The sequence below is a fragment of the Mus caroli genome, unplaced genomic scaffold (assembly GCF_978045245.1).
Source record: "Mus caroli unplaced genomic scaffold, Mus_caroli_1 scaffold_15, whole genome shotgun sequence".
NCBI lineage: Eukaryota > Metazoa > Chordata > Mammalia > Rodentia > Muridae > Mus > Mus caroli.
Genome location: NW_028227270.1, coordinates 47,480,046 through 47,507,069, shown reverse-complemented (window position 1 = coordinate 47,507,069; position 27,024 = coordinate 47,480,046). Strand labels below are relative to the sequence as shown.

The window sequence follows — 27,024 nt, the reverse complement described above, 5'->3', positions numbered from 1 at the left end:
CTTCGAATCTGCCGCGCGCTGCGCACCGCCCCACCCTGACCCGGAAGCACTCGGCGGTGGCGAAGGCGCTACTTCCGACTGGCGCAGGTCGGGCTACCGGCAGCCGCTTCTCACCGGATCCCGTGCTATCTCAGCCATGGGCAAAAAGCACAAGAAGCACAAGGCGGAATGGCGCTCGTCCTACGAAGGTGCGGAGCCCACGGGCGGGGTCTAGGTTGCCGATACGGGCCGGGGAAGGCGTTCCAGGGGAAGGGCGTGGTCTGTGCTGGGCGGGGTCCCGTGAGAAGGAGGGGCTTAGAGCCAGGTAGTGGACAATCGTAGGAGGGGCGGGGTTGGGGCTGAAAAAGGGAATAGGCAGCGAAGAGGCTATAGGCTTCTTTTTGGGTCCTGTAGCCACTATGTACCTCCTCTCTGACACCAGGAAGACCCGCAGCAAAAAGAGGGCTTCCGTGAAGGAATTGGGGTCCTGGGTCTCAGGTTGGGTTGTTGTACCCTCGGAATATCCTTAGTGGTGATTTTGTGGTTTGAAACAGAGGATTGAACACCATTCTGTCAGTTTGAGATTACATATTCTGTGGTTTTGACAACTCCTTGCTGTCTAGATTCACACTCACAGGGGTGCAGTATTTCTACTCAGTATTTTGCAAGCTTGACCTACGTACGATCTGTGTGCAGATTATACAGACACGCCACTGGAGAAGCCTCTCAAGCTGGTGCTCAAGGTGGGAGGGAGTGAAGTGACAGAGCTCTCAGGATCTGGCCACGACTCCAGCTACTACGACGATCGCTCAGACCATGAACGGGAGAGACACAGAGAAAAGAAGAAAAAGAAGAAGAAAAAGTCAGAGAAGGAGAAGCACCTCGATGAGGAGGAGAGGAGGAAGCGGAAGGTAAAGGTTCAATGGCCTAAGATGGGTCCCTAATCATGCCTGGCTATACCCGGCCGTTGCTGCAGTTCTGGGCTTCCAGGGCATCTTCAGGTGATGCCTGTCAGGTGTCAGGAGTGGATCTTCTTCCCAGTCTGGGGAATGCGCAGAAGTGTGCGGAACCTGCATTACCAATCTAAAAGGGTTCTGGCTGTTCTGTGCCCTCGGTTCTTCCATACTTACAGGAAGAGAAGAAACGGAAACGGGAGAAGGAACACTGCGACTCAGAGGGGGAGGCTGATGCTTTCGACCCTGGAAAGAAGGTGGAGGTGGAGCCACCCCCAGACCGACCAGTGAGAGCCTGCCGAACACAGCCAGGCAAGACCCTGTCCCCAAACATGAGTTTCCTACCTTGTCTATAGCATGGTTATCTAGTTGTTGGGGACATTTCACAAGCTAAAAATGAGTAAATTCTCTTGAAGACTGGTAAAACAGACACATGGATGCCAGAGACCAACCATATGTGTCCTGCAAAACCTACTATATTTTTATTTGGTTGGTTAGTTGTTTTGTTTTGTTTTGTTTGTTTTTCTGGTTTTTTTTGTTCTGGTTTTTCGAGACAGGGTTTCTCTGTATAGCCCTGACTGTCCTGGAACTCACTCTGTAGACCAGGCTGGCCTTGAACTCAGAAATCCGCCTGCCTCTGCCTCCCAAGTGCTGGGATTAAAAGTGTGTGCCACCACTGCCCTGCAAGGTTGGTTTTTTTGTTTTGTTTTGTTGAAACAGGGCTTTTGTTTTGTTTTGTTTTTGTTTTTCGAGACAGGGTTTCTCTGTATAGCCCTGGCTGTCCTGGAACTCACTTTGTAGACCAGGCTGGCCTTGAACTTAGAAATCCATCTGCCTCTGCCTGCCAAATTCTTTGATTAAAGGCGTGCGCCACCACGCCCAGCGAAATAGGGCTTTTTTATGTAGCCCTGTCTGTCCTGGATCATACTCTGTAGATGAGCTGTCCTTGAACTCAGAGATCTGGCTGCCTCTGGTTCCTGAGTGTGGGATTAAAATCGTGCACGACCACTGCCCAGTTTATCTACAGTATTTTAATCTGGTTAAAGTTTATCGTTTTTTAGTGTAGAAGTTTAGCATTATCTGTTTTACTATTCCAAACAGCACCATCAGGTTAATGTTGCTATATCACTCATATAAGAAACACATATATCATGGAAATATGGGTAATCTCCCGTGGGAAGAAGAGACCCCAATACAGGCTCTCATGGTAGGTCTGAGTTTCTTAAAGTGACCTCAAGATTGCATGTTGGAAGCTTGAGGTCTTTGGTAAGTTTCTGACCTGGGCAGCCCCTGTCAGGGATGACATTTCACCTGGAATCTCAGTCTTGGCTCTTGGATTCCCTGGCCCCCAGCCTTCTAGTATAGAAAGAATGTTTAGGCAAGAGGGTCTCTTCCCTCGTGAGGAGGCTGAGTGTTGGAACATAGATTATCAGGAAAGCTAATACTAGAATCAGTTACCATGTGATTGTCTGGGTAGTGATTTTTCTCTTTTGAATGTCATCCTTTGGCTGTGGATTCGACCACCCCTGAACTGGAAAAGCCTGATAGGTTTTGAGATATGCTGTGTCTCCCTTTGCCAACCTGCCTGTGTTGGGAGCTGTGCCCAAGTTCTCAATTTTTGTTTAGGCTTCAAATGCTGTGAAGTTGCACACGCTGATGAATATAGAGCTCTCTAATGCAGGAAATGAAGTCTTCCTGTTTGATTTGATTCCCTTGCTTTCTCCTTATAAACCCAGCTGAGAATGAGAGCACACCTATCCAGAGGCTTCTCGAACACTTCCTCCGCCAGCTACAGAGGTAACCCCGTGTCCCACCTGTCGTCTAGCAGGGTGTGGGCAGCCTGGGTGCAGGTCACAACTTTAAGGGCCAGGGAGCTCGTATGCTGCATTCCTCCTTCTCCTCCTTTCCCATCTGAAGTTAGTGCTGTGCTGCCTCCAGAGCATTGCCTGTCATGGGTAGAGCTGGGATAGAGTCATTTTTATTGAATGTAAAATATGTGTTAAAACCTTAAAAAGGCCTACATGTTAATCCACTGAACTTTCAAGAAGCAAGTTTGCTAGCTATATAAATCTTTGGGTTGTAAAAATTTTTATGTCACTTAGAAATTTAGACTTTAGAATTTTTCCACTTCAAAGCTATTTTTGCTTTCAGAAAAGATCCTCATGGATTTTTTGCTTTTCCTGTTACGGATGCAATTGCTCCCGGGTATTCAATGATAATAAAACATCCTATGGACTTTGGCACGATGAAAGACAAGATTGTAGCTAATGAATATAAATCAGTCACAGAATTTAAGGTAAATGAGTGTTACTTTCCGAAACAATGTTTGTAAAACTGTGTGTGCATGCATGGTCGTGCCTGTGGGTGTGCATGCATGGTTGTGCCTGTGGGTGTGCATGCATGGTCGTGCCTGTGGGTGTGCATGCATGGTCGTGCCTGTGGGTGTGCATGCATGGTCGTGCCTGTGGGTGTGCTCGTGCCCTCTCACATAGCGAGCGCTGTGTCCCTCAAGTCATTTTTATAGTTCTTACAGTTGTACTTATTTTGTTTTGCCTGCATGTGTGTGTGCGTACTACATGTAGGCTTGGCGCCTTTGGAGGTGAGAAGACACTGAATCCCTAGAACTGTAGTTACATATAACTGTGAGCCACTATGTCAGTGCTGTGGAACCAAACCTGAGTCCTCTGCAAGAGCAACAAGAGTTCTTAACTGCTGAGCTACGTCTCTGCCTCCCTCGGGTAGTTTTTAGTTGCAGGTGTTTGCAGAGGACTATTTTGGGTAGGTGACTGTTTGCTAGTGTTGAGGGAAACGGGCTTGTCAGCAGAGGACTGGAAGCTGGGATCGGATGCTGTGGGCTGCTGTGAGTGTATTCCTTTCTTCTCTTGAAGCTTCTGTCCTGGCATAGACAGGACGTTTCTGTGGGCAACAGTGTGTCCAATTTGACTTAGTTTGAAAGTGGCTGTTTTTAGAAGCATGTTTTTGTTTTTTTTATTTCCTAATTCTTAGTTTTTCTTGTACTAATTGTGTACTTTCACTTTTTGTTACTTTTAGAATTTTTGCATCTCTTGGGCGCTTTGCTTTTAGGCCTTTGCTTCTTGATTTTGGCTCTGTGAGTTACAAATGACTTAGGAGCTGGGCAGGCAGGAACAATGAGTGCATGATGATAGGGTAGTGTTTTGGAAGGAACATCACAGTTTTTCCTTAGTGTTGGAAAAGTTTAATTTTCTGTTTTTCATGCAAAATGGTTGTGACCATGTTCCTACAAGATAGGAAGGAAAGAAGGGATCTTAAAATATCTGTACAATCTCTCTTGTAAAATCTACATATTAATATACGAAAGGAAATGGAAGACTTTGACCAGCTTTTCCCTGGGAAATTCCCCATGCACATAAACACTCATGGAGCATTATGAAAATCTCTCTTGAGTTATTGAGTCTTCCCAAGTATGTTTTTTGCTGAATTTCATTCCTTCTCTTTGGCCTCATTTGACAAGGATGGAGAACTTTGCTATTAATTATGTGGCAAATTACTTGTTTCTTTTTCTTAGGCAGATTTCAAATTAATGTGTGATAATGCGATGACGTACAATAGACCAGACACCGTGTACTACAAATTAGCCAAGAAGATCCTGCACGCGGGCTTTAAGATGATGAGCAAAGTAAGAAACCCACTAGAGCAATGGCACTGAGCTGAAGTCTTCTAACTCTCTGTGCCTAACAGGCTCACAATGAATGACACGCTTCATCCATCCGCCACACCCAGGTGCCGACCCCTGCTCTAGACTGCCCTGTCCTCCAGGCACTGCCTCTGTCTGCACCTTTACACAGCTTAGAGGTGCCGTTATATGGGGCTGATGAAAAGTTGTGGATCTAGGGTCAGTCTTGCTGGATCACAGCTAGCCTTGTGGTTTTTGCTTTGTGGGGCAGCCTCACTGACCCTCAGCACTACAAGCTTATCCTTTGGCCATTCCAAGTGGCTTCTTAGATCTATACTGTAAGCCAGGCTGTATGAGCCACATATTGGCAAGGGATACTTGCTGGGCTCCACCATTCCCTCACCACCATCTCTGGGCCAAACCTTGAATGCTGAGCCCTCGCAACCATTCCCGCTGCAGCGTCTGGGAAGGTGGCGATTAGGCCAGGTGAGGCCGTGGCCATCCCATGCCATCCCATCGTCACGGCTCCGTGGCTGAGGGAGAGGTAAAGTCCTGCTGCTCTGTCCTTTCTGATTCTAGGAGCGGCTGTTAGCTTTGAAGCGCAGCATGTCGTTTATGCAGGACATGGATTTCTCTCAGCAGGCAGCTCTCTTGGGCAGTGAAGACCCAGCAGTTGAGGAACCTGTTCCCGAGGTTGTCCCAGTGCAAGTAGAAACTACCAAGAAATCCAAAAAGCCGAGTAGAGAAGTTATCAGGTAAGGCTCTGTAGTAGGTGTTTGCTTGTGGAGCTGCTGGCTACAAGCGGGACTGCAATGCTTTGCCCAAGCAAGGGCAAAGGGAGCCTGTGGAGCATCTCAGCCTGGATGGAGGAGCAGGATCTCTAAGGATTCTTAGGTTCCAGCAGCCCCTTGGTGTAGCCCAGGGGCCTTGAACTGGATGCCGTCCTGGCACTGGAACTCAAGAGGGAAGTGGCCACCCTGTTCTGCTTGCCTTAAGAATGAAGTGATTGTATCACACAGGTGATATAGCCTATCACCTGGGTATGTTTGCGGACTCTGGATCCTGCAGGGCAGTTCTGCGTGGTAAGATAGCCACCCATCACATGCTCTCATGCTACTATCACAACAACTCACGCTGTTGATAAATGTGAGATGCAAGGGGACTGAGACCACCCTCCCGTGTGCCAGCCACATGCCCTGGGATCCACAGGCCCATGAAGTTATCCCTGCAGTGCATTTTGCTAGCTTGTCATTACTGAATGAAGTAGTCATCCCTTTAGTATATGCCCTCTATGCATACCACCCAGTAATGACCTGTGTTCTTACCTGTGCAGAGCACAATTGCAGTAAGTCCACTGGAGTCACCAGCACTCATCGTGAGATGCTGTCTGTAAGCTGACTTCTGTAGTGCTATAGGGAGACAGGTAGCCTGGTGTTTTTCATCAGGAAGGTTAGGGTGCTTCAGACATAGCTCCCTGAAGCTTTGTTCCTGTCCATCAGGCCACAGCTAATTAAGGCACCTTCAGAGGCCGTATCTATATCCTACACCAGAGGGGTTACAGAGTGCCCCTTTGTCTCATGGATGCTGAGCACTGAGACCGAATTGATGTTACCCCTTCAGTAGCAGACCCCAAGGAGCATTTAAGCAGTCGTAGGAAGTTGGAGTCCTGCGTGGTTTCTTTCCTGTCACTCTCCAGCATGTGGCTGCCCTGACTGTGGTTTGAACTCTGTCGGGTGACTCACCTGAGTAGCTCAGAATGAAATGATGAGTACCATACAAGTGAAGGATGGGAGGGCTCAGCTGTATTTGTGCCATATGCCTCTCTTTGGGTCCGTAACCAACCTGTGGCCTGGCATCCTATGAGGCTGAGAGAAAGCCACATTTTCCCAAGGCAGGCTCCCTCTCAGCAGACAGCTTTCTAATGCACTGCCCATTGTCATCTCTAGGGACACCTGCTGCCGTTTGTTCCCTTAGTTCTTTCAGGCCCTACAAGTTGTCTTGGATTTCCTGAGTTTCTAGCTAGTGGCCTTGCCACTAAAATTCTGCCCCCATCTGTGGGTTCCATGGCTTTTAGATAGAGTGGATAGTTGTGCAGTTTTTTTTTCTGAATTCTCAGACTTCAGAGTCCATGAAATGCTACAGATCATGTGCACCTGTCAGTGCTGTTGCTGTGGAACTCTGGTGAGGGACACCTTTATCCTGTGCTGGACTTTCAGGGAACAGCTGTGGCTGTTATAGGGTCATCCTCTTGTTGCAACATCTCTTACGCCAGGGCAGGGAGGAGCATGTATGCCTCTTTCTACTGTCTGCAGGGGAAAGGCTACCCCCACAGTGCCTGAACTTCTCACTTTGAGTCAGAACTATTCCTTCCTGAGGAGCCCAGGGCTTCCTGCAGCTCACCCTTACTGCAAATGTGACACTCTGCACAGAGGGGACTGAGTGATGTTTCCTTTCATACCTATGCAATTTCTGTCACTTTTTACTTTTCTGTTTGTAAGAAGACTTAAGTGTTTCTCTGAGAAAGGGTTCTATTTGGCTTATACTTTTTTACTTCAGGTAGAGATCATGATCAGAGCATGTAGGAATGCTATGGGAAGTGGAGGGATTAAACGTCACCCAGTGCTGCCTCTGCAAAGGAACTGTTGATAAAAGCTACTGCTGTTGGGAATCAATGGGCTGGGCCTGGGGTGACAGTTGTTTCTCATGCCTTACAGCTGCATGTTTGAGCCTGAAGGGAATGCCTGCAGCCTGACAGACAGCACGGCAGAGGAGCATGTGCTAGCCCTGGTAGAGCACGCAGCTGATGAGGCTCGGGACAGGATTAACCGGTTTCTCCCGGGTGGCAAGGTAGTATCTTCGGCCCTCCCCTGAAGGCCATGCCACTTGGCCTCAAACACTGAAGTCTTTGCAAACAGGTACCTCCATCAAAATTGGGAGTATTAGGGTCTGGCCAGAGTACCTCCTGCATCCCAGGGGTTCAGGCCAGAGTCAGATCAACTCTTTGGTTGTCTTGGTCTTATTTCCTCAGAAGGGTCTGAGATCACTATGCTGGCAGGACCACCATGAACTTGGAATATGGCATGTCCCCACTATATCCAGCTTGGGTTAGGGCCACTTCTGACTGACCCTGTTGCTTTAGAAGGCCCTGATAGCCAGGATTCCCTAAAAGTAAAGCCTACTTCATGATAAGTATTCACAGGGGTGATGTTAGCATTCCACCTCTTTGTCACCTGGGGCTCTCCTTTTTGTGAGCCATTCATGGATTATTGCTGCATGTCTTAATGCAGCTGTCTACAGTCTCAGCTATGGCAGAGGGATCCACCCCTCTATAGCCTGCTTCTCTGTAGAGCAAGGTGTCACCACTCTCCGGGCACCTTTTCTAGTACAAGTTGGTGTGGTTAAAACGAGCCTCCACTGGGCCTGACATGATGTAAATCTTACTATCTCAATGTAAGGCCCATCTTAACAGTAACCAAGACTTTACTTTTCTTCTCACGCCAAGTCTTCAAAATGTGCATTACGTTTTAAATACTGAATATTGAAATGGCAACATTTTGGACCCTTCAATTGCAGGATCTGCCACCTTTCTGGCCTCTACCCTACTTAACTTGCTCTCTGACATTCTCCCAGGGGCCTCCACAATCACAAGACCTTACTCTTCCTGCATATGGCCAGTTTTCTGAACATCTCATCTGCACATGTATACCTTCCACTCCCTGACATACTGTCCTTGCATAAGACTGCAAATAGTCAGGCCTTTTGTGGTAGATCTTTAGTGGAGTCATGTTTCTGTTTGCCTTAGAGATGGAGGCATAGAGCACTGTAGAGTGGTATGGTGCTTTTACCCAACTGGCATTCTTTATCTCATTTTGTTCTGGCTTATGAATGGTTTTAAATATTTGCTTCTGGGTCAAGGCTTTTATTTCAGAAACTCTTTGGTCATGTGCCTCAGTAGTGCTTTGACCATATATGTGTGTGTGTCCTTGGTCATAATCAGATATATTTAATCACGAACAATTGGCCTCAGTCACAAGCATCTTTAATCCTTGGGCGTGCAAGAGGGAGTCTCTAGTCCTTTCTCATGGAGAAACTGGTGGAGATGTGACTAGTATGTCACGTGTCTCTAGTAGATGTAACTACTGGGGGATAACACTTGGGTGCTACTTCCTTGCAGATGGGGTACCTGAAGAAGCTTGGAGATGGAAGTCTGCTCTACAGCGTGGTGAACGCACCTGAGCCTGATGCTGATGGTGGGTGCTCTGTGCAGGGCCTCAATGCTTGCACGTTGTCCTCTGAACTCTGTACATGCTCTGAGATGCAGAGTATGTATCATACATTCACATCACCACTACTGGTAACATGACTGCAGAACCGTTGCCTGGCTTCCAGGTGCACAGTGGAGCCTGTGTTATGCAAGGAGCTATCAGGCCTTTATTGGGTTTCTCAGCATGGTGATACATTCTTAAGAGCTGGATGTCACTGATGATGTAGGAAGGTTCCGTGTCTTGAGTTCTTCCAGCACTCCTTCCTCACGGGCCATATGCTGACATACATGCTTGTGAAGTTCAGAAATATTCTGAAAGGAAGGTTGGATGATGATGTCAGGGCATGTCTTAGTTGGAAACATAAATGCCATCAGTGCACCAGCCTGGAAGGGTATTTCATGCATTGAAATATCTTGAGAAGGTAGCAGTTGTGTCTATGAAGGACTCTGGGATTGCAGCATGCCTACAGACACACTTGGAGAGGGTGGGACATGGTGGATGCCTCTTTTCCTGCTTTGCCTGAGTCTCTCCTGCACAGGCAGACATCTCCCTCAGCTCTTCAGCTTCTAAATCGTCTTGTACAGAGCGCTCTGTCATCAGGGTTGTTTCAGCTTTTCTAGTATGTCCAGGGTAGACACTCAGATTTTAACTGTTAATGGAAACAAGTTTCTGTGGTCTTTAGGAGAAACTACACGGACTTGCCCATACTTAGACTAGAAATTCAGTGTGGAAAGTGAACTTCCTGTCAGGGGTGGAGAAATGATGTGCAAGTAAAAACCACTCAGCAGTTGTGGAGCCTGAGGAGCGTGTGGAGGATGAGGATGGCCAGCAAGTGTGAGCCTTCGCATGCAGTGCTGAGTGAGCACTTTGCAAAGGTGAAGGCAAGATAGCCCCAGACATGATATTCTGTGTGTGTGTGTGTGCACGTGCGTGCATGTGCGTGTACCCACACACACCCATTTAGAGCCAGAGGGACAACATTTGTTAAGCATCATCTCCTTGTTATTTTTTTGAGAAAAGGTCTCTCATGGTCTGGAACTCACCCAGTAGGGTAGGCAGGCAGATGGTGAGGCTCGGCAACCTTCTTATTTCTGTTTCCCCAACATTGGGATTAGAAGCATGCGCCATTGTGTCTGATTGTTATTTATTTTTAAATAGAAATTTGGGGGACTGACCTCAGCAGCTCATGCTTTCAAGGCAAACACTTTGCCAATTGAATCATCTGTCTGTCTAGCTCCAGACATGGTTTTTTTTTTTTTTTTCATGGTATTGATGTCAAGGCAATTACTGAATCAGATTGAAATGGTGTTAGTTTTAAGAATTATATCTTGCTTTTGCCAAATCAGTTTTAAATGAATATTGTAGCATAACCATGCTCCACCTCTCCATGTCTAAAGAACTGTAGAGAAGTTGCTCATCACTGAGCAACTGAGCTGTGGCCAAGCCCTCCTGATGTTTCCCTCCTGTGTCTTCTGCAGAGGAGGAGACACACCCTGTGGACCTGAGTTCACTGTCCAGCAAGTTGCTCCCAGGTTTTACAACATTGGGTTTCAAAGATGAAAGAAGAAATAAAGGTAAGCACAGTGACTGGTGGGAGCTCTCCAGCCGAGGGTGGCTGGGCTCAGTGGGGATGTGACACTGTCCTCTTCCGTGATTTTCTTCATGGTTTTGTTACTGGGTCCAGAATCAGTTTAGTTAATCAATCAATTAATTAACATTCCAAATGCTACCCCCTCCTGCCCGACCCTCACAGGGTCCCTCCCCCTCCCTCCCTCCCCTTTGCCTCTGAGAGGGTACCCCCTCTCCAGGTGTCCTCCCATCTGGGTACATCAAGTCTGCAGGATTCAGATTTTTAAGACAAATGAAGTTTAGATCCATTAAAGTAGGCGGATTAAAGTCGTACTTGGAGGAGAGTCCCTGCTTTGCATTCTTCTCCCCGCTGAAGGTGAGTTCAGACTGCACTCACAAGCTTCTTGTCATAGGCTTCCATTCCCTCCCTCCACAGGAGTCTCAGTTCAGGATCCTGCTGGTTCTTATAGAGGGCTTTATTTCTTAGGCCAGACTTAATCTTAACCATTTACAGGGTGATGCTGCTGCCTAGCAGCTGAGAGACCTAGACAGGGTGGTTGTGGGTGGCAGCATGGCATGAGAGAGGCAGGTACATTTGTATTTGTGGGGGTCTACATTTATAATGGGTCTTGTAGTGTGTTTGGAATGTGTGGTTGTACATATGTGGTGATATGTGTGCTTGTGTGCTTATAGGGCCTGCTTTGACTTGTTCATGTGCTTCAGTACATATGTGTGTCCGAAGGCTTGCTTTGGTGTGTGCGTATTTATATGTGCACAGGTATGCATTGGAGATGGGAGAACACTCAAAAGCCGATGCTTCTTTGTGGAGCTGAAAGAAATAACACTTCCTCCCTCTTGGAGACACAGTAGCCATCCTGGTCTGAACCTAGATGTGCTTTGATGACATTTCTTCTGCCTTTAATCAACTATAGGCAATAAAATGAAATGCCCATTCCAAGAGTAACATGCTTAGAATTGGTGTTTCACTGCCTGTCTGCAGCTATTCTGTCTTGAGTGGTGGGAATGGGCGGGGTGGACGTGGGCTTGTCCTTTTCTGTGCCATTGCTTCTTTTCTTCTTTGTTGCATCCTGTGTTCCTCACCTTTACTGTGGCTCTGGAGAACCAGCTCAAGGTCACCTCTGTACCATAAGCTTTGACCATGTTTCCTTACCCTTCAGTCATGCACAACATCTGCTTTTTTGATATTTCCTCTTGTTACAGGGAGGCTTGGTACAGCCTCACTAGAGGGCATTTTCTTTCTGGAATGATATTTTCTACATCTCTGAGTATTAGAGACTGTCCTGGTTGGTTTTGTGTGTCACCTTGACACAAGTTAGAGTCATCAGAAAGGAAGGAGCCTCAACTGAAGAAATGTCTCCATGAGATCCAGCTGTAAGGCATTTTCTCAGTGATCATTGGGTAGAGACCAGTCCATTTTGGGTGGTGCCATCACTGAACTGGTGTTCCTGGGTTTTGTAAAAAGCAAGCTGAGCAAGCCCTGGTGAAGCACGCCAGTGAGCAGCACTCTTCCATGGTCTCTGCATCCGTTTCTGCCTCCAGGTTCCTGCCCTGCTTGAGGTCTTGTTCTGACTTCCTCCATAATGGCCTGTGATCTAATAATAAGCTACAAACAAACAAACAAACAAACAAAAAACCTCTTTTCTCTCCAACTTGCTTTTTGGTCATGGTATTTCATCACAGCATTAGAAACCCAAACTAAGGCAGAGACCAGCTTGCATTCAGACCATCTGTGATGTGAGATCTACCCACACCTTCCCTCACCTCAACCCCTCCCTAGATAGTGTTCACACTTCACTTTTGAGATGTTGCTTGTGTTTGGTTCTCAGCTCAGCAGTTTTGTCCCCAAGAAGCATTGAAGAGGAGTGATTGCAGCATAAGACATGGCATGCCTGCCACCATAGTGGATGTCCGTAGAGGTTAGGAAGCATTGAGTCATGTAGACATAACCTGGTTTATTGTTATAACCCTGGGCAAGAGTGTATCCAGTGTGGGCCCAGTTCCTGGTTTTACTGAGGGAGTTCATGAACTGGCTGGTCCCAAGAACCACTTCTGCTTGTCCAAGTTTATCTCTACGCAGTCTTCGCTTTGTAGCCCTTGTCCCACAGGTGTGAAACGGGGTGCTGAGTAGGTACTGCAATTACCCATAGATAGTTTCTGCTGCTGTGTGTGTGCTCAAACAGAAAGGAATAAGGAAGAGCCAGGCATGGACTCAGATTGTGGTCACCTGGAGGGAAAAATGGCTGTGGCCATGGGTGTGCCCCGAGCATGACTCTGACCTGGCCTCTGCTTCCTTCTCTTTAGTCACATTCCTCTCCAGTGCCAGCACTGCACTTTCAATGCAGAACAACTCTGTGTTTGGGGACCTGAAGTCAGATGAGATGGAGCTTCTGTATTCCGCCTATGGAGATGAGACTGGTGTGCAGTGTGCACTGAGGTAAGCCGGCTCACACACCTATGTGAACAGCTTGGCCCTGCTGAGAGCTCTGGGAAGTACAGCTCTGTCGGTAAGGTGGTGTCAGCACAAGCTCCGGTACTATTTGCCATTGTCCACATCTCTGCCATAGACCTGCCTTGCAGTTCAGCACAATTTGAAGAAGGCAGTAATCCAGACTGTAGCATAAATATATGTGTGTTTAGCAAATGGGGTATACTTACAAGGAGTTCTTTTTCACAGTTGTTTTGAGATACATTTCCTAGTGACTGTTACTCAGCTGGAGCCACAGTAATCAGTTTCCAACGCCAAGGCCTCACTGTGCTGAAAACTGGCAGTCTGAGGCCCGGTTTTGGCAATGTTGGTTTAATGCAGACACTACCTTCTCTCCTGTCTTCGCACAGCCTTTCCTCTATCCTGATCTCCTCCTCTTATAACACTAGTCAGATTGGATGAGCAACTCTCCTACTGACCTCTTTTCACCTTAGTCCCTTCTCACAAGTCTTCCAGTACAGTCACATTCTCAGGTGCTGAGATGAGGACTGAGGCCGATGCCCTCGGGTGGAGTGAGGTAGGATGGCGCAGGCAAACTCCATGACAGCTTGGACTGTAGCATTACTACTACAATTGGGAAGCTAGAGAGGTGGCCACCGAGATCTGCCGTCTGTACACGTGGTCAGGTATCCCAGATGATGGCCTGTATTTTGTCAGCGACTCGGTTTATCTAGGATTAGCTCTGGGCCAGCAGCCTTGCTTGTCTCTCTGAAGGATCTTCAGGGTCTTGGAGCCTTAGGCTATCCTTGATGGTTTATTCTATGGGGTTTTTGTTCTCTGACTACATTTTAAATTTTATTTATTTTTAACCTAATATATTCATATGGTTCAGAAATCAAAGTATACTGAAAGGTGTGCCCTGAGTCTTACCCTACCACTCCATATGTGCCCACTTACCACATCTACATTTCCTGCTGCTATACTTCTAAATGTCAGACTGGCAGATGTAGATGGCCTTCCTTAAGAGATTAACGAGTGTGTCTTATGACTTTATATGGATTTGTGTACCTGCCTTTTGTTTTTCCTTGATTTTCCTGGAGATTTAATTATTTTTATTATTATAATTATATTTTAATTAAATTATAATTTAATTATTTTTATTATTTTTATGCCATGAACTACTTTAAAAATTATTAGCGAGCCATTAGTCTAGTGCCCCATACATATATGGGAAGCTCCCAGAGACTGTCTGGAGTCAGAGTCATCGTCACTGTTGGAGTCAGTCTTGAAATTGGAGCATGATGCTTTTTCAGTGCCTTCCATCACACAGTTCCCTTCTAGCCTGCAGGAATTCGTGAAGGATGCTGGAAGCTACAGCAAGAAGATGGTAGATGACCTCCTAGACCAAATCACAGGTGGTGATCACTCAAGGATGATCTTCCAGCTAAAGCAGGTGGGATTTGCAGTTGATGAGCCCTTTTAGGCATAGGCTCTTGTCTTAGTCAGGGTTTCTATTCCTGCACAAACATCATGACCAAGAAGCAGTTGGGGAGGAAAGGGTTTATTCAGCTTACACTTTCCACATTGCTGTTCATCACTGAAAGAAGTCAGGACTGGAACTCAAGCAGGTCAGGGAGCAGGAGCTGATGCAGAGGCCATGGAGGGATGTTCTTTACTGGCTTGCTTCCCCTGGCTTGCTCAGTCTGCTCTCTTATAGAACCAAGACTACCAGCCCAGAGATGGCACCACCCACAAGGGGCCTTTCCCCCTTGATCACTAATTGAGAAAATGCCCTATAGCTGGATCTCATGGAGGCATTTCCCCAACTGAAGCTCCTTTCTCTGTGATAACTACAGCCTGTGTCAAGTTGACACAAAACTAGCCAGTACAGCTCTGGTTCTATGCTTGGGGCTGCTCCTGTATAGAGAGTCCATTCAACCCACTAGAGTCCAAGGAGACAGGCTCTTGAGGTCATTGCTGGCTGTTCTTGGCTCATTGAGCTTTAAAAGTTCTGTTTTTAAGAGCTGTCTTTAAATACGTTTGGCAGTTGCTTGTCATGTCTTCTGTAACCAGTGCCCATGTTCCTTCCTCTCACTGACATCACCATTCCTCCTGGAGAATGTGTTGAAGGCCGAGCTCTTCTCAGCTCTTGTACGTCTTTGCCTTTACCTTTGAAACTTGTTTTCTCTTGACACAGTCTAGATTGACTTTTCTTTCCACTCTAACAAAGACTAACATTAGTTGTTTTTTTCTTTAAAGATTTGTTTATTTTATGTATGAGTACACTGTAGCTGTCTTCAGATACATCAAAAGAGGGCATCGGACCCCATTGCAGAATCCCATGATTGTGAGCCACCAAGTGGTTGCTGGGAATTGAACTTAGGACCTCTGGAAGAGCAGTCAGTGCTCTTAACTGCTGAGCCATCTCTCCAGCCCTCATTAGTTGTTTCTAAAGAAACATCTGTAGCCCTTTGTGTCTTTACTTTCTGTTTGTGATGTCTGTCAGAGTTGACACTAGATGTGACTACACACTGTAGCCTGGGGCCAGTTCAGACCTACAGTATGTATATTCACAAGCCAGAGATGTGTTTATGTTCAAATTAGACAGGCTGGTAGGATTATTTTTCCAGTACTAGGGATTGAATACAGGACTTTTTACATTCTAGATCAGTGTTCTACCATGGAGACACACCCCAGTCCAAGGATGAGTAAATTTTATTTGTGTGTGTGTGTGCTCGCGTGCGTGTGCGTGTGTGTAGTGCATATGGACACCAGAGGTCAGTTGCAAATAATTGTTCCTCAGATAAGGGTCTCACTGATCTGGAGCTAGCTGGGTGGGCTAGGCTGACTGACTCCATCTTCCCAGTGCTAGAACTACAATTGTACATCATATCCAGCATTCATGTAGGTGTTGTAGGGATCCAGGTCAGGTCCTCATACCTGTGAGGCAGGTACTTTACCAAATGAGCTATTTCCCAAGTTCTAGAGATTTTATTTTCTTCATTTGAAGAGCATTGATCTTCATTTTGGAATGAAGTTGTTACTTGTGATCTAGTACGGCCATCATCCCAAGGCTGTGTGACCATAATGCAAAAGACTAGTATTGCTGGGTCTCTTCTCATGGCCAAAGTTTTCTAGATGGTCTCTGTTCTGGCTAGGTAGAGTTTAAAAAAAAAAAATCTGTCCACACTAGCTCTGAGACTATTTTGGCCCATGGCTTCCATGTCTCTTGGTCTGGCCTGGTAGCCTCCTCTTTGTCTGATGAGATGGACATAAAATTCTTGTGCCTCACGGAGAATTCAGCCCTACCAGCCATGTGCTTGGCTCCTGTTCTGGTTGCCATCTTTTTGTTGTGTTTCTTTTCAGGCCATTTATTTAAAGCCTTTTCCTTACTACTTTGTAGATGTGCAATGCCTGGTGCACATAAAAAGAGAAGAGGAAAAGTTTTGAGAATCCGTTCTCCCACTGTGGGTTCCTGGGCCGAGCTCAAGTTGTTAGGCTTGAGCAGCAAGAGCTTTTATCTGATGAGGTATCTTGCTGGCCTAGCATATGCCAATTTTACTCATACTTTGTCTGGTATGGGCAAGAAACTACTCCCTGTGGCCCTGAAGTGAGGTTGTGCTGTTGGTGAATTCTGAATTCATTGTGAATTCTGGGTGAATTCTGTATTAGGGTTGAATACTTTTATGTACTCAGCAGCAGTTAAAAATGGCACTGAGTACTCAAGATATAATGCTAGAGGAACCATCTGCAAGGAACAGATGGTAAAATAAAGGCCATGTTTCTAATTAAAAGTTGGTGAAAATAATTGCATAACTGAATCTCAGAAACACTGGGACCAAATTCATGGGTGTAGAAGTACATACTGAATGACCCTTTTTGAGGAATGTGCACAAAAGAAGGCTGTTTTTAAGGTCATGCTCTTGCGAGTGCACAGGATGAAGGTACATGTAGTTGATCCCACTTCAGCAGTAGAGTAGCTGTCACTCCTGCCTCTGTCCTACCACATCCTGTCTCAGGTACTTGGTCATGCTCCAGGCTAAACAACCAGGCCTGTTTTTCTCAGGCTGCCCATTTTGGTTTGTTTTAAGCATTCACTTTGATGTAAATTTGGGGATCTTCTTACCCATGTCCTCTTTCACCCAACCCAGCATGATATCTGAGCACTTGGCTGATACAGAATAAGTTGACCAGTCATGGTCTATCTTGACTGCTACCTGCAAAGAATCTTGTAAAAACCCGTGCTTCAGCCATGGATTTAGTGAGGCTTTAGTGAGCAGAATCCTAGACAGTGAAAAAGCCACTATTAGTGTAATGTGGATGAATTACTCTGTAGTATAAAATTACATTGGAAAAACTTGTTTCCTGTTTTGTTACTTTTCAGAGGAGGAGCATCCCCATGAGACCTGCAGATGAGATGAAGGTGGGTTTCCCAAGCATGGGGATAGAAGCCCAGCTTTGAGGTTTGTGTGGTGGTAGCCATTAGCCATTGCAGTGAGTGGCTGGGCAGCCTCCTGTCTCTGTTCTAGCTGCTTATTTCTATTGAGGGACTTCAGAGGCACTGCTCTTCCCTCGCTTATGTTTATGTTGGTGACTTGAACAGAGGGCTGGAGTCTTCAAAGCTAGGCACTGTCCTCAAGGAGGGTGGGGACCCCTTTCCCTGTGTGACTTGACATGGTTGGCAGCACTATGGGCTTGTGCTGTAATGTTTTCCCACTGGACAGCAGTGACCTGTATACCTGAGGTGACCAATCATGCTGTTGAGTCTCAGATTACAGGGAATATTGTAAGGCCTCAGTATGGGAACATGAGCAGAAGCGGGCAACAAGAACTCCAGAGGCCTGGGGAACTGTAGTATCACATTTCCTGAGAGAGAGAGCTTTGGTTTTGAAATCTGCTGTGTTGTCCCTACAGATGTGGTGGTGGGCCCTTGAGTTCCATGTGACTACTTGGCCTCCTTGAGGCCTACCTCTCATATTCTCACAGTGCTATTTATATCCCTAAGAATTTAGCAAAAATTGTTCCTAGTTGAGAAGAAAGCTGTCAGAGGTATATTGATCTGAGTAGGTTTCTGGACATGGATTTGTACTTCTATTAATAAGCGTAGATCCCGTGTTCCTTGGGGTGCAGCCACTAGAACAGTGTTCATCCATGTCACTTACTGAGAGATGGCCTCAACTTTAGCATATCCTATTGACTTACATAGCTGGCATTAGCTGACATTTGTGCTGTCTGTTAGTTGATGTTTTTCTCATCTTCTGCAGGTTGGGGATCCACTGGGAGAGAGTGGTGGCCCTGTTCTGGACTTCATGTCAATGAAACAGTATCCTGATGTCGCCCTGGATGTGTCCATGCTCAGCTCTCTCGGTGAGGCATCCAGGGCACGGTTGTATGTGGCTTCTCACATGGCCTCTATCTCTCCCTGTGATGTGTGATGTCGTAAGAAAGCATCATTTGGTTTCTGTGTGTTTCGTGGGCTACCCTGGCAAACAACACAACCAAGGAGAACCTGTTGGGTCTCAAAACTTACCACTAGTCAGAACAGGAAACACCCTGGGGCTGTGGTTAGGGCCTAACTGTACTGTCAACATATGGGATCAGGTGCTGTCTCCAGGGGACAATGTCAGAACTAGAGAAAGAGGACTCCCAGTTGATATCTGCTGGTTGCCCTGTGAGTTAAAAACCCAATTGAGCCTGTCAGAAGTGTTACGCAACTTAGTGCTGAAGGGCTTGCTTAGTATAAACAGTGCCCTAGGTTCCGTCCCTTTTTATTTTATATTTAAAAATACCAAAACCAATTAAAACCCCAAACTAAACAAAACCAACAAAAGCACTGGTTTGTAAGAGACCAGGAAATAAAAATGTATGTGTGTTTTCTTCAAAGATTCCCTTGGTCAGACTATCACACTTGGATGAAGTGACTTCTGTCACTCACTGATCTCAGACAGGTCTTGGTGCATGTCACTCTGAACAGCAGCTCCGAATAGCCCTGACTGTGGGCCCCTGTGCCTTTCCTGTTTGGTAGTTGAGATGCTTGGGTGCTGATCTTATACATGGTGTGTCAGCCATGTGTCAGCATGCCCGTGTCCTGAAGCTGAGCCCTGTCTCTGGGAGGAAATGCTGTCTTCCTTCCATGAGGTGTACAGTGTCTTCTGTCACATAAAATTGATGACAGCTAGGAGCCTTGACAATGTCTTGTGTTGTATCCCTTCCTTTCTTCTTTTGTGTGTGTGTGTGTGTGTGTATATATATATATATATATATATGTATATATATATATCTTATTTGCCTTATGGTCCTCCCCTGGAGCAGTGCCCATGGACATTTGAAGTTATTGCATGGAGAGGAGGCACACCTTATAGAGTCAGCAGTGTCAGGCTGAGAAAGTAGGCATTTTTTTTTTTTTTTTTTTTTTTTTTTTGCAAACATTATAAAGGTAACAGCAAAGTCTGTCTGGCCTCACACTGCCATTGGTTGGAGTATTTTTTAGGTCCTTTGTGTTTAATATAATTAAAGGGATTGGGTTCAGATCTGTCCTCTTATTCATTGTCTTTCATTAGCTCTGTTTTAGTCCTCAAGACACCTCAGATGCCATGACCTGGATAGGGTCTTTTATGACAAAAACCAGAACAGTCTCTGGAGAGAGAAGGCACAATGGGAAAGTCCAGAGGGAACCAGATACAAGCCCCATGAGTTACAAGGGACATGCTTCAGTCTTTTAATGAGTTGTGACAACATACTTGATGGGTCCTTAGCATCTGGGTTTTGATTGGGTTGGGGCTGTTTAGGGGCCACTATGTATACCCTTCCAGGTTTGGCCTATGTTGGTTCCAGGCCTCACAGGAGTAGATACTGTTCATACTCTGCAGCATATACACAGTATCAGTTAGTGGTGGGGTTCCCTGCCTTCCTGCAATGCAAACCTGAATACTAGCCTTCCTAGTAACAGTGGCCCAGGCTGCTCAGTGCATTTTCCTGCAGGCAGACTACCTTTGTCTTTGCACTTGTAAAATTTTTCTTTTTACAACTTTTTAGAAGTTTAGAATTATTAGGAGACACAATCTCCCAGCAAACTCTGTGATCCTCTGGCTCTTACACTCTTTCCACCTCCTCTTCCCTAATGTTCCTGAAGCCACTGTTAATACAGGGCAGAGGTGAGCTCTTGGCTCCTCTGGCTAAGCTGTGTCCTTTTCACAGTTCAGGGTAGTGCTTTGCTGAGACAAGTCAACACTGGGGCCTAGCTCCTAGGTTGGGAGCTGCATGGAGACCCAGCTCAGTGAACTTATTTGCATATTCTGTCTGTGTTCTCTGCAGTAGGCCAGCATCAGACACATACTTTGTTGACAAAGTTGTCCGTAGTGTTGGTTGCATTGGGTGATGAGACTCAGTGTAGCATTCTGCTTGAATGAAAGACACTGGGTCTGGTTCCTTCCCTACTGTCAGCCCTGACTTGTCATTGAATTATGTTCCCTATGCTGTGAACTCCACCAGCAGGGACCTTTCAGTTGTGCTGTGTGTCTAGTCAGTGCTGACTACGTTTGCCTGCGTTCCATCCTTTTTGTCACATAGGGAAAGTGAAGAAGGAGCTGGACCATGAAGACAGCCACTTGAACTTGGATGAGACAGCCAGGCTCCTGCAGGACTTACACGAAGCACAAGCAGAGCGAGGAGGCTCTCGGCCATCCTCCAACCTTAGCTCTCTGTCCACTGCCTCTGAGAGGGAGCAGCATCCTCCAGGTAAGGGCCTCATACAGGTTAGTAGTGGGGATCTGCACTGGGTGGAGGATCAGGCCCACAGGGCCAAGGTGGTGGCCTTGGCACAGAGGTTTATTCTGGGAGGTTTCTATACCCTTGTGCATCCCTGGGGGCCAGAACATTTGTTTGGGCTATAGATTTGTTGACACATGCTTTTTGCTATTCCATATTTTATTACTTGGCTATATCAACCAATGAAGTGTTCACTTTCTATCATGAGAACATTAACAATCCCTGGCAAGGGGTTTCCATGTTTAAGAAGAGATGAGCCACACCACTGACACTCTGACTGACATCCCAGCCACGTGTAGGGTCTCAGATGCTGGCTCTGTAGCTCCTTAAAAAAACACTTGAGTTTGCTGAATGGATCAGACACAGCACTGACAGCAGTTCTACCCGAGTATAGCTTAGTGACTCAGTGAGTTTATGGGAGTCATTTATAGGAGCATAGTTAAGTCGTTCCTCTGTCTCTTTCCATGATGTTCCTTAAGCCTTGGAGTAAGTGATATGATTATTTTCCTCTATCTATGACTGAGCATGGGACCACCGTGACACATCAACAGTCCTTTATGCTTAAGAACTGAGGCTGGCAGTGGTGCTCTGTGGGCATAAACACAAATATCTCAAAGGCAGATTGATAGGCATCTCATATGCCTTTAGCAGAACAGTAGTAGTTCCTTCCCTACTGAGGCCTGTGGCCTCCCAAGCCCCTGCTTTCACCCTGGATTACAGTACTGTATGTAAATTTCTTCCTGTGTTAATTCAATGGGAAAGTGGGTTGTTGGACATGAAAGCCCACTATTCTATCACTGGGGCCACCTTGCATGGGGTCTTAGTTACTGTTGTATTGATGTGAGGAGATACCACGACCAAGGCAACTTATAAAATGAAGCATTTAAAGTACCAGGCGTGGTAGTATACCCTTTTAAATCCAGCACTCAGGATGCAGAGGCAAGTGGATCTCTGTGTGTTCAAGGCTATCATGGTCTACATAGTGAATTCCAGGATAGCCAGAACTACATCAGAGACCCTGTCTCAAAAAAGCATTTAATTGGGGTCTTGCAGTTTCAGAGGGTTAGTTTACACTCATCATTGTGGGGAGTCTGGTGGTGTAGACAGTCATGACACTGGATCAGTAGCTAAGAACGTCACCCACAGGCAGCAGGCTGGAAGACAGAAACTGGGCCTGGCGTGGGCTTTTAAAACCTCAACCCCTAGTGACATACCTCCTCCAACAGGGCCACACTTCCTAGTCCTTTGCAAAAAGTTCCGCTGACTGAGGAGCAAATATCCGATATATGAGCCTATAGGTACCATTCTCATTTACACTACATACACTCTTACTGTGCATGGTACTGACAGGGTCCATAATCAAGCAGCCAAGCAGAACTGTGGATGGCAAAGTGTATACAGCAAACTGTGTGGTGGTGGTGGAGGTGGTGGTGGAGGTAGTGGTGGTGGTGGAGGTGGTGGTGGTGGTGGTGGAGGTGGTGGTGGAGGTGGTGGTGGTGGTGGTGGTGGAGGTGGTGGTGGTGGTGGTGGTGGTGGTGGTGGAGGTGGTGGTGGAGGTGGTGGTGGTGGAGGTGGTGGAGGTGGTGGTGGAGGTGGTGGTGGTGGTGGTGGTGGTGGAGGTGGTGGTGGAGGTGGTGGTGGTGGTGGTGGTGGTGGAGGTGGTGGTGGAGGTGGTGGTGGTGGAGGTGGTGGTGGTGGTGGTGGAGGTGGTGGTGGAGGTGGTGGTGGTGGTGGTGGAGGTGGTGGTGGAGGTGGTGGTAGTGGTGGTGGAGGTGGTGGTGGAGGTGGTGGTGGTGGTGGAGGTGGTGGAGGTGGTGGTGGAGGTGGTGGTGGTGGAGGTGGTGGAGGTGGTGGTGGAGGTGGTGGTGGTGGTGGTGGTGGTGGTGGAGGTGGTGGTGGTGGAGGTGGTGGTGGTGGTGGTGGTGGTGGTGGTGGAGGTGGAGGTGGAGGTGGTGGTGGTGGTGGTGGTGAGAAGATATCTGTAGATAATTACTCATCTCTACAACAAGCTTAACTTTTTCCTTTGAAGTGACATCACTTACATCTTCTGTAAACTGTTGCTTAGCTTTAAAGCTTTCCAGCAGCTCACTAACATAGCATTTGACTTTGTTAGTTTTTTTTCCTTGTGAACTCTGGCTTGTCACAAATCACAAATCTTACCCTATTTGTCTTTGAGTGACCTGGACAGACTCTTCTGTTTGCTTTTCCTTTTCTATCACCTCTTGATTGCTTTTGCACTTTAAAATTTACATGCTGACATAAGTCATTTACATCTAGCAGAGCCTCCTCTTCCCATATGGGTCCTGTCTCATCATGGGACTCGGCAAATCCATTACAGCCCCTCATCAGTCTTAAGATCTCTGCTCAACCAACCTCTTGACATTCCTGTGAGCACCTTACTATTTACTTAGTCTGTTGACTGAGTCAAACACTGCCTCTTTCATCCTAGCTTCTTCAGTAATGTCTGTCTTTTCTCTGTGGTCTTCCAGTCCCTGATATTTGAGGGAACCTTAGCTCAAGATAACCAAGTCTGCCTACTACCTAGAATGAGCCAGGCCTTTAGGAGCTGCTGGCCCTCTCCTCCACTGCCCTCAGGAACTACTTCCCCTAGCCTGGTTGCAGCTGCCAGAAGAAAAACTAGAGTTTTTATGATCACCTTGTGTATCATGCAAAGTAGAGCCCAAGGAGATTGTAGACATCCCTGATTCAGATTGGGGTGTGAATGTACCTCTGTCTGGTGCCGGGGAGGACATTGGTCTTATTAGATAGCAGTACAGATGTTGGTTTCATGAGCTTTGCAGTTATGTTTGGTATGCTTAAATGCCATCTTCTTTCAAACTTACAGGAAGTCCTTCTCGCCTTAGTGTTGGGGAGCAGCCGGATGTCACCCACGACCCTTATGAATTCCTTCAGTCTCCAGAACCTGCAGCTCCTGCCAAGAACTAACTTGTGGTGTTCCCAGATGTTTTATTTTATTTTTCTACATTTTATTTGATACAGTTTTTGTCACAAGACAGAAACTTTTGTCTCATCCTCTCTGGCAAGTAGCAGCCTGAGGAAGATGCTGGCTTGTCTGTACCGTCATGTCTGCAGCAGAGGCCCAGTAGCACCGAATGGTGTCCAATAAGCTGAGTAGTGGCAATAGAATGTCAACGGATTGCAATCAGATGGCTCAACTCTGTGTCTCCTGAGCACCAGCAGCCAAGCCTGTTGATGATGATGTGCACACAGTCATTCTACAGGAGCTTTGCACAGCCTTCCTGCAGTTCTCAAAGGGGAGCCTGCACAATAGGCCTTCAGAGGGTACCTTCTGTTTTCTATTTGGTCACTGAGCCAGAGGATGGAGTTGTCTCCCTGACAAATAATGAACCACCCCACCTTTTAGAATGAAGTATAAATGACGTCATAAAATGTTTCAATGTTTTGCTGAGTACCTGTTTGTATTTACAAAATACATGAACACAGGTCCTAATAAAGAGGTGCCTGAGGTGGTAACTCTGATCACCCCGTCTGCCTGATGGTGGGAATACCTGTTGTATCCTATAGGCCAGCTGGGCATCTTGCTCCTTATCAGGAATAAAAAAGCAAAGAAGGCCCCACCTTCACAGGTCGGCTGCAGGTGGAAGCTCAGCTTTGAGGGGAGAAGGGCTGTGGCTAGAGGGGTATAGTAGGTGGCATGCTTAGCATAGGCAAGCAGGGCAGGAAGCAACTGGTCTGTTGGCAAAGGGTAGAACACCTCACAACTGGATAAAGCATTAGTAAGCGATTGCAGCTAAGTCTGGTCTGAGCCAGGAGCAGCACTCAGGAAAGACTCCCTGTTTTGTGGGACTACTGTGTGTTGACCTTGAAACCAGCACCTCCCATCTCAGGCTAATTTAGCTCTGAGCCAGTGCCCTAACTGGAAGGGAGACTGGAAAGGCTGATTCTGGGTCTGCAGCATCATGGAGATGCACTGTGCTGCACCAGCCTCCAGGAGGCTCTCGAGCCTAGGCAAATTATATGGCATGCCTGAGTGGCAGTCTCCTAGGAACGCAGCTTTTCTTCAGGGCCTAAGCCTGTTACTCATTGGTACACTGCCCTAGGTCTTCTACACATAGCCGAGGTGGCCTTGGTGTGATGAGCAAGAATGGGAGCCTGGGCCAGCAAAGGGCATTTGGGCCGTGCTCTGGGGGTCCATGTCGTGTGATCCCCATAGTAAGAGGACTATACATGAGCCTTGGGAGGTGCTGTTGCTTCTTGGCCTTCAGCCTGAGGCACACAGGCTGGTTTTGACAGTTGGTCATCCAGCTACCATTTCAGAGAAAAGGAAGAAAAGCTTTATCCAGTGCCTTCACTGTTGAAAAACCTTGGATCTTTAATTTGGTGAAATTAACTGCATAAACCTAAACCATTTGCCATTTAAGTTATATAATTCATTTGATAACATTTCTGTTATTCTGCAGCCACTACACCCATTACATTTCAGAACATCACCCTGTAAAGAAACTCCATGCTCACGGAGGTCACCAGTTAATCCTCTGGATTTGCCAATTCTGGGTATTCACCTTAGTAGGATTTCATATTTGCCTTTCACTGTTATATCTTGGAGGCCAGCCTCACTTAGGTGACTTCCCCTCACCAGACACTGCAGCCTTGGCCACTGTTCAATACTGGGTACTGGGAAGGCCCTGGAGGCCAGACATTTCCTGGCCAAACCAGAAACACAACAGCTGATTGGGTAAGGTACAGTCTTGAATCTTCAACCTCACTGTCTGGATGTCACCCATGGGCTTGTCCAGTACCCACTTCCCACTCTAGGGAAACTACCAACATCTCAGGAAAGGAAGAGGTGAGGTCAAGATGTAACATGGTCTGAACCCACTTTGCATCTCTTTCAGACTGGAATATATATATATATATATATATATATATATATATATATATATATCTCACAGGTCAAATGAGAGGTATCTGTACAGGTGAAGGTTTGTATAGGCATGTGTGTGTGTGTGTGTGTGTGTGTGTGTGTGTGCAGGTGAGGATCACACAGGTGAAGGCAGGTACCGCTGTGCATGTGCAGAAGAGGGTGTGTGAATGTGAAGTATGTGCAGGTGAGAGGTATGCAGATGAGGTGTGCACGTGGGCTATTTAGATGGGATGTACAGGTGAAGATGTGCAGTCAGGCAGGGTGACTGTTTCCAGATCTTCGGAAGGAAAGAAGAGTCAAGCAACACTGGCACTACGGTTTGATCTAACATGATCCATCCCCTGCAGACCTTAGTGAATACTGACAAGACTTCGGGGTTCAGCAGGAGCCAGCAGTTTTCATTAAGAATGAGGAAGTTTTACCAAGACTACTCATGTCCAGCCCTACAGCGATGTCACGAATACCTGGAGGGAATACTGAGAACCACACAGTAATGACGCAAGGGGAGATGCATCCTAGGAGGCTTGCTGTCACCCATCAAGAGTCCACCAACACATGTAGGACCTAGGAGAACAGGACTCACTTCCCACCCACATCCCTCGCCTGAGACTGACTGGAGCAGAGATTCTGAATCCCAAGATTTAGGCTGCCCTTCCCTCCAGTCATACTCTACGCTGCTCTTACTCCTCTACCCAGTGTCTTCAGTATGTTTCACTCTCTCAATCACATGCTCCCTGTACACTCTGGACAGCAGATTCAGGCTAGACTGTAGACCCTGGACTTTGTGAGCACCTGGCAACAGAGCAGCTATCACAACATCCTGCCTTGCAGGTGGCTTTCTAGTGGTGATGCAGCCACCCTAGGGACTGTGAATGGAAAGAGATATATTCTGTCTGCCCTATCTCAGTCCCAGGGGTGCATCAGCAGCTAGCCCACTCTGGGAGCATTCACATCTTGGAAGCCCACAAATAGGAACTAAACTTAAGCTAATATTTGAGACATTGAGGGAAAAAACTTCAGTAGTATTGTATTTGGAAATTTTCAGGGGAGAATGAGGCTTCATCAACTTACCACTCAGCATCTATAGTCCAGATAGTTCAGGAAGTGTTATTGGGCCATCCAGACCGTGGCCACCAGAGAGGAGCAGTCTTCAGGGTAGCTTGTCAGGCTTGGGGTTTGGTGTTTCTCTATGAAGCATGTGCATCTCCGCTTCTACAGGAAAAAAGAAATCTTGGAGATCAAGTATAAAGAAGTTGAAGTTGGTAGTGCACATCAGAGAGGTCCACACACAAGCCTATGTGCTTCATTTAATAGATTGCAATAGTTTTCTACTTAAAACTCATGTAAAGCCAATTCAGTCTCTTCAGTGGGTAGTGAAGCTGGGCTCTGCCTTTCAGAGTCCCCACCTGTGGGAACCAGCTAGCTCCATTTCCAGCCAATCTATGCTAACCACTAGCCGTACACCTCTATTATGTCCCACAGCC

The 27,024-nt window shown here is 46.7% G+C and overlaps 1 protein-coding gene and 1 long non-coding RNA gene across 4 annotated transcripts; one reads left to right on the top strand and one right to left on the bottom strand.

Moving 5' to 3' along the window:
* The first annotated feature begins 46 nt into the window (after positions 1-46).
* Brd9 (bromodomain containing 9) lies at positions 47-24,057 on the top strand. Of its 3 annotated transcripts, none has more exons than XM_021180588.3 (16): positions 47-188; positions 676-890; positions 1,112-1,244; positions 2,669-2,729; positions 3,084-3,228; positions 4,480-4,590; positions 5,230-5,342; positions 7,302-7,434; positions 8,762-8,837; positions 10,331-10,426; positions 12,744-12,876; positions 14,209-14,320; positions 17,252-17,290; positions 18,132-18,234; positions 20,437-20,604; positions 23,480-24,057. In XM_021180588.3, exons 1-16 carry the CDS (start codon positions 137-139, stop codon positions 23,578-23,580), a joined length of 1,791 nt encoding a protein of 596 aa, XP_021036247.1. In that variant the 5' UTR covers positions 47-136; the 3' UTR covers positions 23,581-24,057. The 3 variants fall into 3 exon arrangements, with proteins under 3 accessions (XP_021036247.1, XP_021036246.1, XP_021036245.1); XM_021180587.3 differs by having other exon boundaries at positions 56-188; positions 5,227-5,342; XM_021180586.3 differs by having other exon boundaries at positions 56-188; positions 5,167-5,342.
* Positions 23,724-27,015, bottom strand: LOC110308201 (uncharacterized). The gene is made up of 3 exons (XR_002379534.3): positions 26,947-27,015; positions 26,612-26,752; positions 23,724-23,841 (listed from the first exon to the last, which is right to left on the bottom strand). It is a non-coding gene; the product is annotated as an uncharacterized LOC110308201 (long non-coding RNA).
* Positions 27,016-27,024: the final 9 nt, after the last annotated feature.

Coding starts and splice junctions, on each gene's coding strand:
- Brd9 (XM_021180586.3), top strand. CDS start 137: ATGGGCAAAAAGCACAAGAAGCACAAGGCGGAATGGCGCTCGTCCTAC. Junction 8,838..10,330: donor ACCTGAGCCTGATGCTGATG/GTGGGTGCTCTG, acceptor TGTCTTCTGCAG/AGGAGGAGACACACCCTGTG. Junction 12,877..14,208: donor GGTGTGCAGTGTGCACTGAG/GTAAGCCGGCTC, acceptor GTTCCCTTCTAG/CCTGCAGGAATTCGTGAAGG.